This window comes from Dipteris shenzhenensis, chromosome 17 (genome assembly GCF_047967505.1).
Source record: "Dipteris shenzhenensis isolate YYH24624 ecotype China chromosome 17, Dip_SZ_1.0, whole genome shotgun sequence".
Taxonomy (NCBI): domain Eukaryota; kingdom Viridiplantae; phylum Streptophyta; class Polypodiopsida; order Gleicheniales; family Dipteridaceae; genus Dipteris; species Dipteris shenzhenensis.
In genome coordinates, this window is record NC_141612.1 from 665,288 (window position 1) to 685,279 (window position 19,992).

General features: G+C 46.3%; 1 protein-coding gene across 3 annotated transcripts in view; it reads right to left on the reverse strand.

The window, feature by feature from the left end:
- Window positions 1-274: 274 nt before the first annotated feature.
- LOC147891500 (Small GTP-binding protein) overlaps window positions 275-19,992 on the reverse strand; it is a 224,393-nt gene continuing 204,675 nt past the window's right edge. For 2 of the 3 annotated variants that reach the window (XM_087388078.1, XM_087388081.1), the window contains 2 exons: window positions 937-1,052; window positions 275-720 (listed from right to left, as the gene is read on the reverse strand). In XM_087388078.1, coding sequence (XP_087244204.1) covers window positions 957-1,052 — 96 coding nt within the window. In that variant the 3' untranslated portion in view covers window positions 275-720; window positions 937-956. The remainder of the gene's footprint in view (window positions 721-936; window positions 1,053-19,992) is intronic. The other variant, XM_087388079.1, reaches the window with a different exon arrangement.

The following is a 19,992-nucleotide window of genomic DNA, read 5'->3' on the forward strand; positions in this document are numbered from 1 at the left end:
CTCTTTCATTACAGGAGGCCAAAAACCAGACTTAAATTAGTACGGGGATATGATAGGAGAGGAGCTTTGGAAGAACTTAGTAATAGTCCTCAATCTTTGTTACATTCATGGGATACCCAAAGTCAGTATTATGAGAGGTTGTCCCAAAGAAAGAGATGGCTCATTCATTTTATAAAGATGCACGTTAAGTTTGGACATGTGCGACAAACGTCAATATCACAATTGAAACCAAACTTGATAGATAGAATTGAATGAAATACAATTTGTACCACATCTTTAATTAGTAGAAAGAATAATATAAAGTTTGGCATTAAGCTACTAGGCAGCTTAACAGTTTGACAAAAACCAACGTGAATCATCATTCGGGCCACTTTCCTATGATATATAGTTCAGAAAGAGGATACATACCAATGTGAATGTGAAGGAAAATTTCCTATCTTGGGTACGGCTGGATCTTCATACCTATAAATCTACCTCATCAAATAAAGAATGAAACACAAGTGTCTTATCAAATACATATGGAATATGCATCATGCTAATGTCCTGAGTGCTTCCACCATGTTATATTGCTATGGAAACCCTATTCCTGTGAGTATCATGTAAACAGCATCAATTCTCTTGCAAGCTCCCTAGTTGATACCCAAAGCCTGACTTCCCTGGTTCATTTAGTGCATGGAAGCATTCGGTCTGCATACAAGGCAGAAGCAGAGTTTCTGCACCCTTCGGCAGATTAGACAGACCACACGAAATTTAGTAAGGTGAGTGCCTCCTCCTTCAATTCAAAAAAGGTTTCACCTATTAAAGAATCACTCTTGCACAAATGAGAAGAAAATCCTTTTGAAAACGCAGAAGGCTCTCTTGGTTGCAAAGTTTTGAAAAACATAACAAAATGAAATTGAGAGGAACAAACAGGAAGGCTTGGTAACATAGATGTACCAGACATTGCTCTGAGCAAGCTATATGACTTCCTTCTCCAGTCTAAGGACTGCCATGAAAGCTTCCTGTGGCACCTCTACTCTTCCCACTGATTTCATTCGCTTCTTTCCTTCAGCCTGCAAAATTTTGTATGGAGGAAAACATCTCAAACGAATAGTAGGGTGACGAAAGTCTACATTTTAAAAAATGGTTTTAGCTTAGTAACAGTTGAGAACCTGTGTGTTTTGCAATCAATGGAAAACTCAGCATCTTTTAATTAATCCCACTGGTTTACAATCATTAGAAACTACTTACAATACTTCATGAATCAAATCATTTCCTCAAGAAACATTAAAGTGAATCTGAGAAAATGGATAATCAATTTTCACCAGCGCAACAGAAAGTCACTAGATCAATTAATGTCGAGCCACTGGACAGTGACAAAGATCATTTGTTGAAAGAAAGAAAAGAAGAAAGAAAGTCTATTCAAGTCTTCGGAAGACCGATGGGTCTATGAGACTGTGAAAAACCTGATACAATGAGCTGTGGTAGTGGAGCTACTAAACGAGCATCCACACCAATGCAGAATGCAAAAAAATGCAAGAAGTGGCCATGTGTTGTACAATAAATTATAGGTGCATGGTCTGGAAATGGATGGATATCAGTATGCATCTTTGGTGTTCACACTGTAAGACCTAAGTCGATTGTCTTTTTGGTTTCAAATAGTAGTGATCTGACTTCTTATACTTCTCATCTAAGCTACTCGCAACCTACCTTTCATCCCAGTTTTGGTTCAACTCCAACAAGGAGTTCAATCCCCAGCTCTCACTCAATTTTAGGGCCCCAACACAGTGATCCCTCTAGTTCTCGGACGAGACCGAGAGCTTGAACGAGGAAATGCAAGAACCCTCTCGCCCAAGGGCTTTCAAAGCCCCCTACACCAGCATAGCTCCACCTCATTCCCCTGCTCCTTCTGTGGCCTCTAGATTAAGGGGGACTATATCCAACATGTTTGGACAATTAGGCCTATCAAATTTAGCAAAAATGGAGAGCACTGTCGCTAGCATGCCCACAGAAAAGGGAGGCCAGTGACACCCAGCACCGATTCTATCTACACAAGATATTTGAATTGCTTATTAAGATCTTCAAGCAATGGATTATTTTAAGATACCCAAAACAAAAACAGGACAGCCGTATACCATTAACTGCATTGAGAGGGCATGCTTTGCATGACCGAAAGCAGTTCACATAGCCCTGCACCCTGGCTATTGGTGCCTATTTCCGGCATATCCTAGCAGTGAGCTGAGATCCTGAGAGCAAGACTGCAGAACACCAGCATGTTCCACCCGGATGGGACAACAATTAGAAACTTCTACGCTGTGCTGTTGCATTGGAATTGCTACAATAGGTTCTCTGTCAAACACATCAACATTGAAGAGTGGAAACCCTCACTGCCCCTCTACTGTTCATTATCGTTCTCATCGTCCTCACACCTTGTTTGAATTGGCACTACCTCTTCATCAATATGGGGTTGATATGGCTCATGCCCACCTAGCTGTCTACCTTCAGCTTGTGTGGAGACTTCTCCTTGTAAAATGGCAATCCTTCTCTGCCTCATGGACTAGCTGCATAAATGCATCCCAAGTCACAGGAAGTTCCTGAGGAAACTCCTCGCCGGCTCCAAAACAATGACGAGAGAAATCGAGGGACTGTTAACAGCTCTTCAACTCACGAACACAATAAGAGCATCACAGATGAACCCATAACATGTGTGTTTCATCAACCTCTCAATCGCTTGTAGCATCCCATGCTCTTTGGATTGCGCTATGATGTGAACATAATATTCATAAATATAATATAGACAATCCTTCAAGTCGATTTTCCATAAAGACAATCATACATAACATTTAACAAGAGGACCAGCGCTGATGTTAGGGAGCACTTCTCCCACAGGTCTAATCTTTGCTGCAAGATACGAGCAGCCTACCAACACAAAACCAATCGCTTGTCGTATTCTCTATTTTCAACCTTCTTCTTTGCGGATTTAGGTAGAACAGTTTTAATCCAACAGCTGCATCACATCGCATTCACGAGCATGACTCTGGGGGATGTGGCTCACAAATTTACCATAACTAATGCCCTTCACTACTGCTCACTAGGCGAGTATACCTGGGAGCTTTTCCTTCTACACTCAGAAAAATGGCATCTCCTAGGAGTCGTGTGAATGAAAGGGCATAACATTGGAGGGTGTCCTCGTACTGTGTACAGCACATGATAAGTATTGCTGCCATGTTTTAGCACTTACAAAATCCAATCCATGTGCACATCGTGAGGCTGAACAAAACTATGAGGGTGATGTCAGGATTATTCATTCTAGTTCATCAAGGTGGACTACTAACAACATGCAGATATCACTGGACTCTAGACCAGAAATTCAGAAATATGTAAAATATGTCTTTGTCCAGCAAACTGCAGACATAAGCCAGTAAGACAAGCCTCGATATTCAATCCTAATGCCGTGTGATGTTGAGATTTTTGGGCCACAAATTTTGGCATGCTTAACATTAGGGCATTATGCTTCTTTATACTGCATGCTGTTATTCCAGCTTGTCAACAATGAAGGTCCATGGGTGTTGATATTACAGGGAGACCACCCATATGTTAGCCACTTCCTTCATGGCCACCTGCAGAATGTAATCGTGGATGGGACTTCTGTTGTTGAAATGAATGGCTGCTTGAGAGGCAGACTTTCAAGCCTGGACAAAAATGGGTCCATTGTGCTTTCAGATTTGCATATTGTGGCTATGGGGCTGAAGTTCTAATGCTACTATTTTCAATGGGTAACACATTACACAACCTTATGTGCATGGCACTATTTCAGTCCATCCACAATGAGGATTTATGGAAATGTATTTTATCAGCTGACTGGAAATCCACGATGATATTAATCTTGGGAGGTGTGCCTTGTCTGGAGAGCTTAAGCAGAGGCAACTCTGCAAAAGAATTAACTGAGCTTGAAAGAGCCGCTTGGAAAGGAATGATTGCAAGAGAATAATAGCCTCTGATTTTAAAGTTATGTTACATGCAACATGTTGGTGTTGTGTGGGAAAAGGGCCAGAAGCATGCAGCTAGTGAATGGTAATTTTGTTATAGATTCGGTTGCAGTATATCTTGAATATCATCAACATATGCAAGTTCGCCTCACCTTCAAGAAAGGGGGTACTCATTGCAGTGCTTGATTGGATCTTGGTTAGTGGTATTTGAAGATTATGGCAGAGATGACTTGTTCAATGGTGCTCAGCTGCAGTCATATGGCATGCGTACTCAAGACTATGGGGGGCATGGCTGATAGCTTTTGGGGGATTTCCATGTTTGTGCTGTCTTCTTACTACAACAATAACATGGACAGCTGACCCTTGTCAGCCTGAATCAAATAGAGGTCAAACAGGTTCTGGCATTTGCATGTTGCATCCAATGCCCTTTCCTTGTTCTACCAAAACATCTTCAAACAATGTGTTTGATTATTTTGTTGTCAAGAGGTTGGAATTTGGTGTATCCAGTGACAAGGAAACATTGTGGGACCATGTTTACACAATGCCTGGCAGGGCTGATTTGTCTCTCTCAGATTATTTTGCTGTTTGGAGGCTAGATGCACCATGTTTCAGCAAAGACATAATCCTTGGAAGAGATCCGAAAGACATGTATGCTAGCATCCAAGTATTGTATCCCTATATTGTCTCTTACGTGGAACTCTAGATCCATGGAATGTTGGGGGACTACAGCAACTTATGGAGCTGTGCAAATCCAAATATACAAATCCAAATATAGCAGCTATAATGAAGATAATTTTCAGTTTTTCACATTTGGTAAGGACATCATAACTAGAGAAATGCAAAGAGAGTAGTATATGTCAAACTAGAGAAATGCAAAGAGAGTGGTATATGTCAAACCATTCAATGCTTCCCATGTGGAGAAAAGTAGACAGCAAAGCACAATGGGGTGTGCAGAGCAAAAACCATGGGGACATCCGGTACTTATGTGATTATGGAGCTTTGTGATGATGAGTGACTTGCATCTTCTTAGTGGTAGTGATGGACGCTTTCAAGTACTCCTTTTTCCAAGGACTTGCATGTTCTTTGTGGTAGTAATTGCGCTTCACCTATTGCTTTTTCCCACACCGGCATGTCGATACATGATACAAAGTTGGCAAGCCGACGACTTTGTCACCAGGGCATAGGGATAGTGATCTATGGTATGTGTGCTAGGATGGATTACTCCCCACATGACATGACCCCCAAAGGCAAAGGAACACATCACATTTCCTTTTTACCCTCGTGGCATGCATGATGGAGCATGTCCTTTTTATAGCAGGGAGCGTTGGCGCCTAACCATCACCTGCAATTTTGAGGACAAAATTATTTTTGAGAAGGGATGGATTGTAATGAAGGCCAAGATTGGGCCAATTTAGTAAGGGTTAGTAGGTCCAAGTTAGCTAGGGAATGTTTAGGCCTAGAGAGGGGCAAAATGGAGATATAGTGGAGGGAACTATGTAAGTGCACCTCCTCACCCGTTGTACACACTTTTGATGCAAAATCCAACCTATCTACTGAGTACTCTCCCTACTTCCTTTTAATTGCCTTAACATTCAGATTGCTTCTCAAGTGACTAGGCATATGTGCATAGGCTACACCCTGAGGTAGTCGACCTTGCTCCCTGTCGCACTCCTGCCTCACCCTCCATCCTTTTCTCTCCCTCCCCCTGCTACCAGCTGCATTGCGCAACTACTAATCCTCTACCTATGGTGCCTCCAGGCAGTTGCCACTATATACTCCCCCCCCCCCCTTCCTTCTGTGTCCTTGCAGCTGCTACCACTCTCCCCCCTGCTCCCACTTCCCTCCCTGCTAACATTCTCCCTCTCCATAGCTAACCTGCAGCTCCCTCAACCCTCCCTGCTAACACTCACTCTCACGCTAGCTGCTAACTCATTGTATACTAACCCGCAGCTCTAATGGCCGAGCGAAGGATTATGAGGGACTATGCACTGAGTTCATTGCATATGGGATTAACCTCCTAGCCCCGATCTTAGCAAACCTTTTTAATGAAGCGGTTTGTTTGGGATTTCCACACACTTGGACCATTAACACTATCTCACCCATCCACAAGGCAGGGGATCCCATGAGCCCGGAGAACTACAGGACCATTATGATTGGGCATGTCATGTCCAAGATTTATGCATCAGTACTTGACTCCGAGGTTAGCAGACTTGCAGAGTGTCGAGGACTCGGAGCAGCAAGACAAACCGGATTCCGGCGTGATCATGGAACCATGGACCACATTCTGACGCTCAGATGTATCATCGAGGAGGTGAGGTCACGGAAGCATAGGGTTTATTGTTGCTTTGTGGATTTTCGCAAGGCATTTGGCACGGTCCCGAGAGCCCGCCTCATACGACGCCTACAGGACTTGGGTTATGACCAGGAGATCATTTGGGCTGTCATGGCACTTTAGGAGAGAGTTTCTAGCAGAGTTCGGGTAGGGTCCGGGTGGACAGACGAGATCATAAGTACCATCGGGGTCAAACAAGGGTGTCCTTTGTCGCCTACCTTGTTTGGCCTCTACATTGACGAGCTTGAGACAGTGATGCAGACACAGGGGGGTGTAGGTTGCTTTCTTGCAGGCACGCTGATCCAGATTTTACTCTATGCAGATGACATGGCTCTCTTGTCTTCCTCAGCAGGGGGGCTTCAGAGACACCTAGACGCACTACAGTCCTTTTGTGAGTCTCATGATTTGAAGGTCAACCTGGGTAAAACCAAGGTCATGATCTTCAATACATCTCGAGCCATCATGCATCTGGAGCAGTTCACATTTGCGGGGTCATCTGTTGAGATAGTTTCATCATACACTTATCTTGGGGTTATCTTCTCTGGACCGAGCTTCACTATGAGACCCGCGATGCAGGCACGCTTGAGTAGAGGGTATGCCTCATTGGCCAGGCTAGAGAGACAGTGCTTCCGCTCACACTTTCAGGATCCACGCACCAAGGGGTTGCTTTTTGACTCCTTGGCTCGCCCAGCGGGGATGTACGGCAGTCCTTGTTGGGGGCCAGACTTGTCGGATACAGAGTGGGCCCGTGTGGAGCGGCTACAGGTTCTCATGCTATCACGGATGATTCGTGGTAAGTCATCCGTTCCTCACCAGATCATTCAGGCTGACTTTGGGTCACCCCCGTTACAGCTAGATGCTGCATTTCAGGTCATCACATATCTATACCGAGTTAGGGAATATGGGGATTATACCTCGAGGCGTAGCAAGCTACCATGGATAGCTCTATCCTCTTCTATGGCACTTGCAGCAGGAGGAGATCTGAGGTGCTAGTATGCACGTACAGAGAGATGGTTTGAGCGACTGGGGCTCCACATGGATAGACGACCTCCCTTCCAGTATAGCATGGATGCTCCATTCTCTCCCCTCTTATCACATGAGGTTAACCAAGTTATCCGTGAGGATCTACTATAGCTACACACTTTTCGGACCTAGTTGGAACCGAGTGAACTCCCAGTGAAGCTTAGCTTCTACAGAGATCACTTCTTACATATCACATCGGAGGGTTTCATTGGCCCACCAGGATACACACAGATTCACCTACCCCACTCGATGAGGATCTCTCTTGGGCAGTTCCGGGTCTCTTCACACAGACTTCGCATCGAGAGCGACAGAGCAGAGCGACTACCCAGGGAGCGGCGCATATGCACACTATGTGACATACAGGAGGTTGAGACAAAGGAGCATTTCATCTCCAGGTGTCCTGTGTACTATGAGATCCGAGGACGTTTCCACTGCCTCTTCAGAGATAGTTATGGGATTTTAGCCCATTTCCTCTCCTACCCAGACCAGCGATGTTTGGCAGGTTTCATTCATGAGGCACTTAGACACCGCGAGAGGATACTCCGAGCACGGAGACAGGAGCAAACTTCTTCCTCGGTTGATCCCTCTCAGAGCTGTATCACGAAGTTCTTTCAACTAGATTACATGAACCCCAACAAGACGAGGCCTCGACATGACCGTGACTCGGAGCCTGTGACTCGACAGCTCAGACAGAGGGTCGACACACAGATCACACTTGGAGACATCCCCTCCTTGTTTAGAGTTGGAGCCCGACCGACAGGGGTCATAGTAGCCCTGGTTAGACGCAGAGCTACGACCAAGAGACATGCCAGGACCGCACCTCTGAGTGGCCGACATCACTCTATTGCCGACTTCATGCCTCCACCACTGCCTCATCCATCCTGATATCTTGCTGTTGCTGGGGATGATGATGATATTGATGATGATGCTGAGATTGATATATAGTCAACCATCGACATGACTATGTTGTACTTAGGACTTAGTACTGCCATTCTGCATTTTTTGCATTTTTTGCATTTTGCATTTTGCATTGGTATGGACGCTCGTTTAATAGCTCCACTACCACAGCTCATTGTATCAGGATTTTCACAGTCTCATAGATCCATCGATCTTCCAAAGACTTTAATAAACTTTCTTTCTCTCTACTCCTCTAAATTATTGCTTCTCTTCCCCTCATGACGCATACTAACCTGCTGCTCTTCTCTTCTCTTTTGTTGCCTACTAGCAAGCTGCCTTCTCTTCTCTCCCTCAACTCCCCCTCTTTGTAGCCTCTTCAAAGCGATGGATGGAACTTCTTGCTGTCAGAGTCGTCCTTCCATCTTTGATTGTCCAATGGATTCTCATTCAGGCAATCCTCGATCCCTTCCACTGGCTGCAAGAACTTGCATATTTCAAAAGACAAGGAGTTGTAGATAAAAAAGGATGTGGAGTTCAAGAGCTCTCACATCCCCTTTCCATGCATCTATGGGTCCCACCCTTCTAGGTCATAGGCTAGGAATGGATGCTTGTTTCTTTACCTGTAGACCTCCGAACCCCGCCTTTCAGATACTCAATAATCGGGACAAGTTTTTTTCTAGGTGGCTTTTTTCCTCGCATCGTGCTCACGGCTAGCCCCTTGGCGCTTGGTTCTAGAGGATCTTTCTCACACCCTTCACGTTGGGTTTCAACCTTGTTAAGAAAGATAGAAGGGTTATGTCACTCTTCATCAGATTCCCCAGTGGAGCGACCAGACCACGGGATACAGAGGCTGATCAGACACAATGGCGGGTCACAAATTTGTATGTCTTTGAGTCAGCCCCATGACACAGTGGGATGGAGGAGCTAGCCGATATGCACGCAGTCTATATTTTTGAGAGAGGGGTGCAGAGGCCACTCGCGACACAAAGAGCGACCACAGCACCTCTATTGAGGTTAGACCTATTACAGCTTTCCTCAGAGGAGACCGCTCGAGACGAGGGATCGAACCTAGCCCAATGAGTTCAGAGATCGAGGAGACCACATCCCCCTCCGCCACCATAGGAGACCGCTAGACAAACGTCGATCCGAGACATTTTTACCGGGTTTCGGATTTTTAGTAGCAACTCTAGTCTTAACCTACCTCAGATAGCATGTGATATATTTTATACTTGATTTCACTTGAGCTATTGAGCTTCTTTGTTATTATTTTATTTTCAGCATAGTACTCAGTAAGGGCCTTAGCGCGCCCTTTGCTCGAGCCCTTTGTGGCTCTTTTCCCTTTTGGTGTGTTTTGCACTTTGTCCCATTGGCCCGCGAGGCTTTCCGCGAACATTAATATATCTTCTTCTTCTCTCCTTTGGTATGATTTTGGAGATGTAGAGTTTGTGTCCTCTACCTTTGGTGACACAGTTCTTAGTCTTTCCAGCGATAGAGCGTCTTCTTCCATAGTTGTGGGGGCTCTCTTCCCTGTAGATTTTCCTCCTCTGCACTACTCTAGATGATCTTCTGTACAGGAGGGAGTGTTTCTACCACTAGGTAGGGTAAGATTTTCTAGCCTACTTCCTCCCATTGATGAAGATTATTAATCGGAATATTTAGGGCCTTCGTGATATGCCTCATCACCACCAAAGTCAACTAATTCATGACCAAATTCATCCAGGTGTCATTGGGTTTCCTATTGATATTCTCTTTATTCAAGAATACAAACTAGATACTAAAGATTGTGCAAAGCAGATGATTGCTTAATGGCCATACCTTTTGGTTCCCTGCTTTGGACACTAGGGGAGAAACTTGCATTTCAGTGCCAAATTCTTTTCTTCCCCTTGTGATTGGACATGTATCATCTCACCCTCTAGATCACAATAGATTATTTTGTTATCGGGAAATATAAGATTGGTCTTCTCACCCTCTGTGCCCCAACAATAGAGGAGATCGTGTCCTTTTCTCAAAGGAACTTCTCTCTTGGAATGGAGGAGTTTCCTTCAGACTAAAAGGAGGGAAGAGAGGGTGGCATTCACTCAGTTGGCAGAGAAGAGATGCCTTCCTTTTTTAATTCAGTGGCAAAGACACTTATATAGATGATGTCTTTCACACTTTGCCACATTCGCTCCTTTTTTCGTGGTTGAATAGGAGACCTCAGATGCCCATCCAAGCATAAATTGAAAGTTTGGGCATAAGATAGAGGTGACTCGGAATGCATTACACCCGAGGACGCAAAGGAGAACCTCACAAAGCCAGCATGGAGATTTACATTTCTCATATGCAAGGCAGAGTGCCTTCTCCTCCATATGTGGCAATAGCTCTCCCTGATATTAGTGATTTTTATCATTCTATTAGACATGAGATTCTCATATAGGAGATTGGCATCCGACTACAGAAATTTTGTTTTTTCTCATATCTTACTCGCAATACATAGACAGCTTTATGCATGACATAAGTATCTTTGATAAGTTGGAAGGCTTCAAATTGGGCTATGCAGAGTGGCCAGAGATTAGCCATTCGACTTTTGGATTTTGAGAAAGCATATGACAAAGTAGATTGGGATTTCTTGGATTTTACCCTTCTTTGGTGCAGATTTTCACATGCATTGCTCAGAGGGTCTCTTCTTTGTATAGACAATCCACAGCCAGGTGCTTATTAGAGAGGACACTCCCAAGATTTCAGATTTCTAGATCAGGCCAACAGGGATGGCTTCTAGCCCCTTCCCTCTATTTATTTATGGCTGAAGCAATGAGTAATTTCAGTTTGACATTATTGGGCTTGTTGTATGTGAAGTCTGATTCTTTCAAAAGTTGTTGTGCCATTCTTTGGACCCAAGCGTGTTTATACCCACTCTATGAAGGGAGGGTATAGGGGGAGCAGTGTCCCCCCTACTACAATTGTCGAGGGGTTTAAAAGGGACCCCCCACGCCGAAATACATGAAAATGGCACATGAGTTGTGTGGTCACAAATTGTAAAATAAGTGTATGGATCACATAGCATGAGAGCAGTGGATATACTGCTTATATCTTGTATCTTCTCGTTCGCTGGATAAGAAAAACGCAAGACTGGTTGTTTCTCTGTAGACGTAGCCCAACCTGGGTGAACCACATATATTGGTGTCTCTCTTTCTCTTCCATTCTGTATGCTTTCTGTATTGTGTATTTTACCCATTCTGCTTCTCACATTGTTGCTCTGTTATCGCGTTGCTCCTAACAATGCTGAGACTTCCCCTGAGATACGATAAAGAGGCCTCTCCGTTCGAGCTCTCCTCCTCACCCGTCACTCGTCGTACACCGTTGTAACACTGTCGCTCATCGTCCGTCGTAGCCCTCTACTGTAGCCTCGCAGATGCCCCGTTCAAGTACCTTGTCGCTCAAGTAACTCGTCATTAAGCAGCTCCAAGTCGTCGACCAGTTAGGGTTCACGCCACTTCAGTTCAGCCCCAACTAGTCCGATCCAGTTAGGATTCGTCAGCTTGTCAGCTACAATTTCAAGTGGCCCTAGGTTGGGCTGAACTCCAGGCCCAGCTTGGGAGTTAGCTTTAGCTTTGGGAGTACTCAGATATGGCCAGCATAGAGTGACCAATTCTTTCCTCAAAAGCCCCCTAAACACTAGCAACCTCCACTAAATCACGATATGCGACATTGACAGCCATGACGCCCTCTCCATTTGCATATACCTACCAACACGCATGTTCAAAGCGACACGTCATTAGGCAACATGAACATATTTATTACTTGCAGCAAAATGTCATAGAGTTAAGGATAGAAAGAAAGAAAGAAAGAAAAAGAAAATTTATTAAAGTCTTCGGAAGACCGATGGGTCTATGAGACTATGAAAATCCTGATACAACAAGCTGTGGTAGTGGAGCTACTAAACGAGCATCCATACCAATGCAAAATGCAAAAATGCAGAATGGCAGTACTAAGTCCTAAGTACAACATAGTCATGTCAATGGTCGACTGTATATCAATCTCAGCATCATCATCAATATCATCATCATCATCGGCAGCAGCAAGATATCAGGATGGATGAGGCAGTGGAGGCATGCAGTCAGCAAAAGAGTGTTGTCGGCCACTCAGAGGTGCGGTCCTGGCACGTCTCCTGGTCGTAGCTCTCTCTGGTCGTAGCTCTATGTCTGACCAGGGCTACTGTGACCCCCGTAGGTCGGGCTCCGACTCTAAACAAGGAGGGGATGTCTCCAAGTGTGATATGTGTGTCGACCCTCTGTCTGAGCTGTCGGGTCACAGGCTCTAGGTCACAGTCATGTCAAGGCCTCGTCTCGTGGGGGTCCATGTGATCTAGCTGAAGGAACTCCGTGATAGACCTATGAGAGGGATCAACCGAGGAAGAAGTCTGCTCCTGTCTCCGTGCTCGGAGTATCCTCTTGCGGTGTCTAACTGCCTCATGAATGAAACTGCCAAACACCACTGGTCTGGGTAGGAGAGAAAACAGGCCAAAATCGCATAACTATCCCTAAAGAGGCAGTGGAAACACCCTCGGATCTCATAGTACACAGGAAACCTGAAGATGAAATGCTCCTCTATCTCAACCTCCTGCATGTCACACAGTGTGCATATGCGCCTCTCCCTGGGTAGTCGCTTTGCTCAGCCACTCTCGATGCGAAGTCTGTGTGAAGAGACCAGAAACTGCCCAAGAGAGATCCTCAACGAGTGGGGTAGGTGAATCTGCGTGTATCCTGGTTGGTCAATGAGACCCTCCGCTATGATATGCAAGAAGTGATCTCTGTAGAAGCTAAGCTTCACTGGGAGTTCACTCGGTCCCAACCAGGTCTGAAATGTGTGTAGCTGTAGTAGTCCTTACGGATAACCTGGTTGACCTCGTGTGATAGGAGGGGAGAAAACAGAGCATCCATGCTCTACTGGAAGGGAGGTAATCTATCCATGTGGAGCCCCAGTCGCTCAAACCATCTCTATGTAGGTGCATACCAACACCTCTGGTCTCCTCCTGATGCAAGTGCCATAGAAGAGGATAGAGCTATCCATGGTAGCCTGCTATGCCCCGAGGTGCAATCCCCATATTCCCTAACTTGGTACAGATACGTGATGACCTGAAATGCAGCATCTAACTGTAAAGGGGGTGACCCAAACTCAGCCTAAATGATCTGGTGAGGAACGGATGGCTTACCACGAATCATCCGTGATAACATGAGAACTTGTAGCCACTCCACACGGGCCCACTCTGTATCCGATAAGTCTGGCCCCCAACAAGGACTACCGTACATCCCCGCTGGGCGAACCAAGGAGTCAAGAAGCCACCCCTTGGTGCGTGGATCTTAAAAGTGCGAGCGGAAGCACTGCCTCTCTAGTCTAGCCAGTGAAGCATACCCTCTGCTCAAGCGTGCCTGCATCACGGGTCTCATAGTGAAGCTAGGTCCGGAGAAGATAACCCCAAGATAAGTGTATGATGAAACTATCTCAACAGGTGACCCCTCAAATGTGAACTGCTCTTGACGCATGATGGCTCGAGATGTATTGAAGATCATGACCATGGTTTTACCCAGGTTGACCTTCAAATCATGAGACTCACAAAAGGAATGTAGTGCGTTTACGTGTCTCTAGAGCCCCTTTGCTGAGGAAGACAAGAGAGCCACGTTATCTGCGCAGAGCAATACGTGCCCACAAGAGAGTAACCTACACCCCCCTGTGTTTGCATCACTTTCTCAAGCTCATCAATGTAGAACACGCAGTTGTAACCTCTCCCTTAACAATGAAGATAGAGAGCTGCTACACAAGCAGCTCGATACTAGGACTCTAGCAAAGGCCACACAGGCCGAGAGCACTCCACAGTAGATGGAGACACACGCCTTAGACTCCAGATGCTTCTACACTAGAAGCTCACTATCCTCGATCTGCTCACAGTAGATATAAGGAGCAAGACTCCTCCAAAACGACTTCAGAGGTCGGCAAGTACTAGCAGCTTGCACCAATCATCCCTCAGCTTTAGAGGCAGCATATGTGGTTCTCATGTCTCCTAGAGATGACCAAGAGGCAATCTGTCCGACTCTCATAGAGCTGAGAAGGATCATGAAGCATAGAAAAAGGAGAATGACCGCTGAGAATCGTGGAGGAGAAGCCTCATTATCACAACGTTTTTGCATGTCCATGCACCACGTGCCCTAGACTACACTTAACCCAAGGATCTCCCATGAGGTTGAATTCCTAACAATCCCTCCCTCAGCCAAAATGGGAGAACAAATTAAAGTTGAGCGACATGTGCTCACAGAGAGCTCTACAAACAAAAAAGAACACACAACACTTGCTCACACAGAGCTTAGCAGTTGATACTGCCCTCCCGAAATCAGAAAGCCCATCCTACACATGACCAAGAGGCAGTCTATCTGACTCTCGTGGAGCTGAGAAGGATCACGAAGCATAGAAGGAGAACGACCACCCAGAAGCGTGGAGGAGAAACCTCATGATCACAACGTTTTTGCATGTCCATGCACCACGTGCCCTAGACTACACTTAACCCAAGGATCTCCCATGAGGGTGAATTCCTAACATCCTTTAGGGCAGATGGCATCCAAACCAAGGGCCTCCTCTAGAATTCGCCCACTTCTGCATCTTCTCCCGCTCCTTCTTGATGTGCCAGACCTTCCAGAGGTTGCTGGTCGCTGTTTTTTTGCTGTTTTTCTCTGTTTCCTTGCATCCAGCCGTGTTGCACGCAGCCCAAGTCAAGGAGCACCTTCTGCGATCTGTTGGAGCTCCTCCTGGCGCATATCTGCTGCTGTACAGCACATTTTTCAGCCTGTACGGACTGACAAACAGTCCGTACAGCCTGTACAAACCCTATTTCAGGTGTCCGGTGCTTGCACGCAGCTCAAGGCCGGTTTCACTTGCTGCAAATTAGGGTTTCTGGCTGTGAAACTCTGTTTTGAAGCCTTTGGTGGGGTTCTGGATACCTTAGGGACCTGTTCTTGTGAGGAGCAGGTGTTTTTGGTTGCAGCCCGTGCTGTGGGCGCGCAATCCCAGATTTCCAGCCCAATTTCTCTTTGTTTTCACTGTGGGATTGTTTTCTAGTTCTCTGTTTTGAGATTCTCTATGGGATTCCCTGGGTCTGTTGCAATCACCCAGTTACAAAGGGTGAACCCAGGTTGAGACCAGGTTATTGAGGTCAGAGGATGCCTATGCCTTGCTCTAGCAGTTGGGATGCACAGTTTCGCAGTTTGATGCAGTGTGTGCCTAGTGTGGGCTGGTGAACAGTGGTAGCCATTGGGAACGGTTCAGGGTGCGCCCTGGTTGTAAGTTTGCTATTACTTTTTTTTTTTTTTGGCTATTAAGTATTAAAGAAAACCGTTAGAGCAAGCTCCATATGGGATACACCATGCAATGCATGAGAAGCTCAAAAGCCAAAAAGAAAGAATTGGGGCTGATAGTGCCATCTCAATCATGTAAAACCCTCCGAGAAAAAGGGAGAACCCCTCCAAACTCGTAGGAACACAGTCCTCCTAGAAGAGGCTTCCCGTGAAGGGCCCTACATGCTAGCCCAAATGGCTATCAAAGTATGAACCGTGTCAGTCCAAATACCCGTGAACACCTGTGAAGGGTGTATCTGGGTGCCATCCAGAGCCTCTGTATATCTGGCTCTCTAGATGTGCCAAGAGGAAATGCTAGCCATAATCTCCCGGGAAGTTTCCAATAAAGCATGAGAAGCTCTGAAGGGAGTAAATGGTACATCTTGAAGAGAGCAGGTCTCTATCACCTGCCTGCGGACCGAGAGTGCCAAAGAAGAAGGCTCACCCTCATAAAACATCTGGGGCCCAGTAAGAGATAACCAGGCGACCGAGCCCTAAGTCATGAAGAAAGGGGAGGTATGAAAAATGATGAGTATCCGAGCAACCCCTTTCCAAACAGTCCTCGCCTGACTACAATCTCAAAGGCAATGTCACACTGACTAATCTGCAGAATAACAACAAGGGCAAGTAGGGTCAGACCCAAATCGTGATCTCCACAGGTTCACTGCAATCCGTCCATGAATAGAAAGCCAAAAGAAAAGAGTGATCTTTCTATTTCTGAGGGATTTCCAGAGCCTCCTCCAGAAGTTCCTATGTAAATCTGCGATGATGAAGAAGCTGTCCCGATGGGGGGCTCTGGAGGGAATCCAACCCCTACTGCTCAACTGAAATCTCCTGGCATTACCAACCGTGAAACGAAAGAAGGGAAGCCCCCTCTCTCGGTGTCCATGATCTATCCATTCCCACTCTCCTGGGTCCCACTGTAAGCACCTGATAGGTGCACCTCCATATAACCACAATCTCCAGGATCCCAGGGCCAAGAGCAAAGGGTCGGGGTCTAAATACCACTTCAAGCCCGCTCCAGGATCCGCAAAGCCAACAATCCTGACAGGCTGAAAGGCAACAACCTCTAGAAGAATATCATCGGTGGATCTAGAAAGTATAGCCCCATCCCCAACATCACAGACAAGTGCAACCTCCCCAACACCTCAAAGAGTGATCACCTGAAGAGGAACTGCTGTCCACGAGAAAGCTCCCATCCAAGTGGCAGAAGTAATAGGCATATCAACTGTCCAGTCCACCGGGATGGCTGCATCTATCTACTGAATCCTGCGTGCTACCCCTCTGAGGTGACTCATGGACTGTAGTCTCTGATCCTCAGGTAGCCTGATAAATACTTTCCAAGTCCCTACTGTGAAGGTGGGACCTCTCTCCCATCTAGACCACTGCATGTGATGCGAAGTGCCCAGTGGTCTGCCATGCTCATCAAGAATACTGTCATTCCAAATGATTGGCTTCCTGAAGCTGCCCCAAGCTTTCAGAATGGTAGCCATGAGATGAGATGCAGGAGATCTGAGAGGGGCAGAAGTAATCATCCAGCGAGGGTTGTCCACCCAATCATCTCCCAAGGTAGGTGTGCAAGCCTGAATGCGTCCAAAAAAGAAGTCCTTCCAAGGTTCTTGCCCAGGCATGAGACCCCTCACCACCACCTTACAAAGCAATGCCCTGCATTGCAGGTCCGGGTCAATGATATTAAGGCCCCCTTCACATGTAGGGAGAATAATGGTCTCCTAGGCCACCCTCGCTGCAACATCTACCATGCCATCGAGTTCACTCCATAAAAAATTTCTGATTGGTCTAATGAGCTAAGTGATGCACTCTCTAGACCGACACCAGCATGAACACACAAACTAGGCAGTGGCCAAGAGAACCTGGTTCACTACCACAACTCTAGATGCAAGGTCAAGTTTGGCTGAGCTCCAGAAGAGAAGCTTTTTCCTTATACTCTCCAATACTGGGGTAAACTGCTGTGCTGGAGAGATGCCCAACCCTACCTGGCATCCCAAATATCTGACAGGAACACCCCTCTGAATCCAGGAGAAGCCAATGTCAACTCCCCAGCTTGGAGTGCCCTCATTACTGATCCAAAAGCCAAAGGATTTATGCCAGTTGATGTGTGCTCCTACGGCTGAGCAAAAGATATCCAAGGCTGTTCGGAAAGCATCCAATGACTGCGAGGAGGCCTCAATAAAAATGGCAGTATCATCAGCCAACTAACAGTCCAGAAGCTCCTGCTCCTATCTCAAGGGCAGTCTCAGCCCCATATAAACCAGCCTGAGATCTAAGAAAGATACTCATAGCTTCAGCCACAGAAAGAAAAAGGAAGGGGGCTAAAGGGCATCCCTGACGGACCCCCTCCAATCAAAACCTGGCTGTGGGCTGATTTGTAAAGGGGGGCCAGCCCTCTAATCCATGCATCTAAAAATCCGAATCGTAGAAGAGTGCCCTCAAGAAAACCCCAATCTACTCTGTCATAGGTTTTCTCAAAGTCCAAGAGTAGAATTGCCAGCCTCTGCCTACTCTGCATAGCCCACTCTGAGGCTTCCCAAAAAGAAAAGATGTTATCAAATATGCTCCTGCCATGCACAAAGCCTGTCTGAGTATCATGGATGAGGTCTGGAAAAAGGGGCTGCAATCTGATGCTGATCGCCTTGGCAAGAATTTTGTATAGAGTGCCCAAAAGAGTGATGGGTCTCCAATGGGATATAAAATTCATGTCGCCACCTTTCGGGATAAGGTGTATAAGTCCTTCGGTGAGTGAGTCAGGCATCTCACCTGAGTCCCAAATGCCCTGCAGGGCTGAAGTAATATGATCACCTATCATATCCCAAAAGGCTATAAAAAAAGATGGAGTAAGACCATCTAAACCAGGGCACTTGCCCTTATGAAGGGCGGAGAGAGCAGTCCTGAATTCTGTGTTGGTAAATCGTGCCTCAAGTGAGCATATCATCTCTAGTGTGACCAACACAAGTAAACGCTGCCAAACCTCATCTCTAGCCACATCTCTGGCCTGTGTGTCAGGGTTTGCAGAAAGAAGGGAGGCATAAAAATCTGTCGCTAAGTGCATGACGGTATCTAAAAAACCCCGTCAGAGTCAATAAGCTGCCTGACACTCCCTCTACTATGTCTGGGACCAAGTGTAGAGAAAAAGTGTTTATTGACTCTCCCTCCCATCTGTATCCAAAAAGACTCCCGTGCATGGAAGGCATACTCTGCTCTCTGATCTAGCAATATCTGCAAGTGAGCCCTTGCTGTAGCAAGGCGCTCCTAGATCCAAGCATCTGAGGGTCGTTTCTGCTCCTCCCTCTGTAGGGCTGTCAACTACCGGCGGATACCAATCTCCCACCTGAGTACCTCACCTCGCCTAGCACTAGCGACAGAATGATAAAAGTCACTGATACTGGCAAGTGCTGTGGCCACATGTGAAGGTGCGGCCACCCCCCCCTGCATGTGAGAAACCCAAATCTCCAAGACTGCGCCTCTATGAGAGTATCATCTCTGTATAAGGCATCGGGGATCCTGATACTGGAAGATCGTCCTCTAAAGAAGAATAAAGAAATACCGCAAGGGGCGCCAAGTGTTTGGGGCCAATCGGTGTTGCTATTTGATCATTCAGCAGGGGCATTCTAGCCTCACCTATACTTTCTTTTATGCTATTTGATGTGGTATGTTTAATTGGGTGCTAAGTGGCTGTAATTGATGGTGTGACCAAAGTTAGTTGTGGTTTACCGCTCTTTGGGGTCCCGAAGGCCGGTTACAGTGGTTCCGTTGCCGGGACCACACTCTCTTTCTGCAGAAGGTGGGCCCTGGTAACTTTGGGTGAAGAGAAGTGGTTATTGCATCTGTATTACAGTGATGTCACACCGTGAGTAGTCAGAGACTCTCCACGCAGGAGGAGGTAGAGTTGTCAGATGGCCACGAGGAAGAGCCTTATGCCAGTGGTGATGATGCACCAAATGCGGGACAGCACGTTCCCTTGTAGCCCCTAAGGATGAGGAGGATTCTGATGAGTCAGATGATTCAGAGGCGGAAGCTCTCCATAAAGCGCAAGTGGCACGTACCATGGAAGCTTTGAATTTGCTCATGCAAAACCTTGCAGAAATTCTGCAAGCACCTCCCATAAGCAAGCCGGCAGCGAAGAAAAAGAAGACTCACAGGCATGTAACTTTTAGTGAACAGCCACCAGAGGTGCCTTTGCATGGACCAGATATGCCTTTGCATGGATCTAGGATGGGAAATTCCCAACAGCCTGCAAATTTGCAGCAAAATCCCTCGCAAGGCAATAATTTTCAGTTTGTGTATCAAGGACAGCAGTCCTAAGTCTGTGATGCAACCAGCTTATTTTGGCAATGGATCAGTTTTCTAGGCCATGGTGGGACAGCCCATGGGAGGAACGGGAGGGATGCAGCCG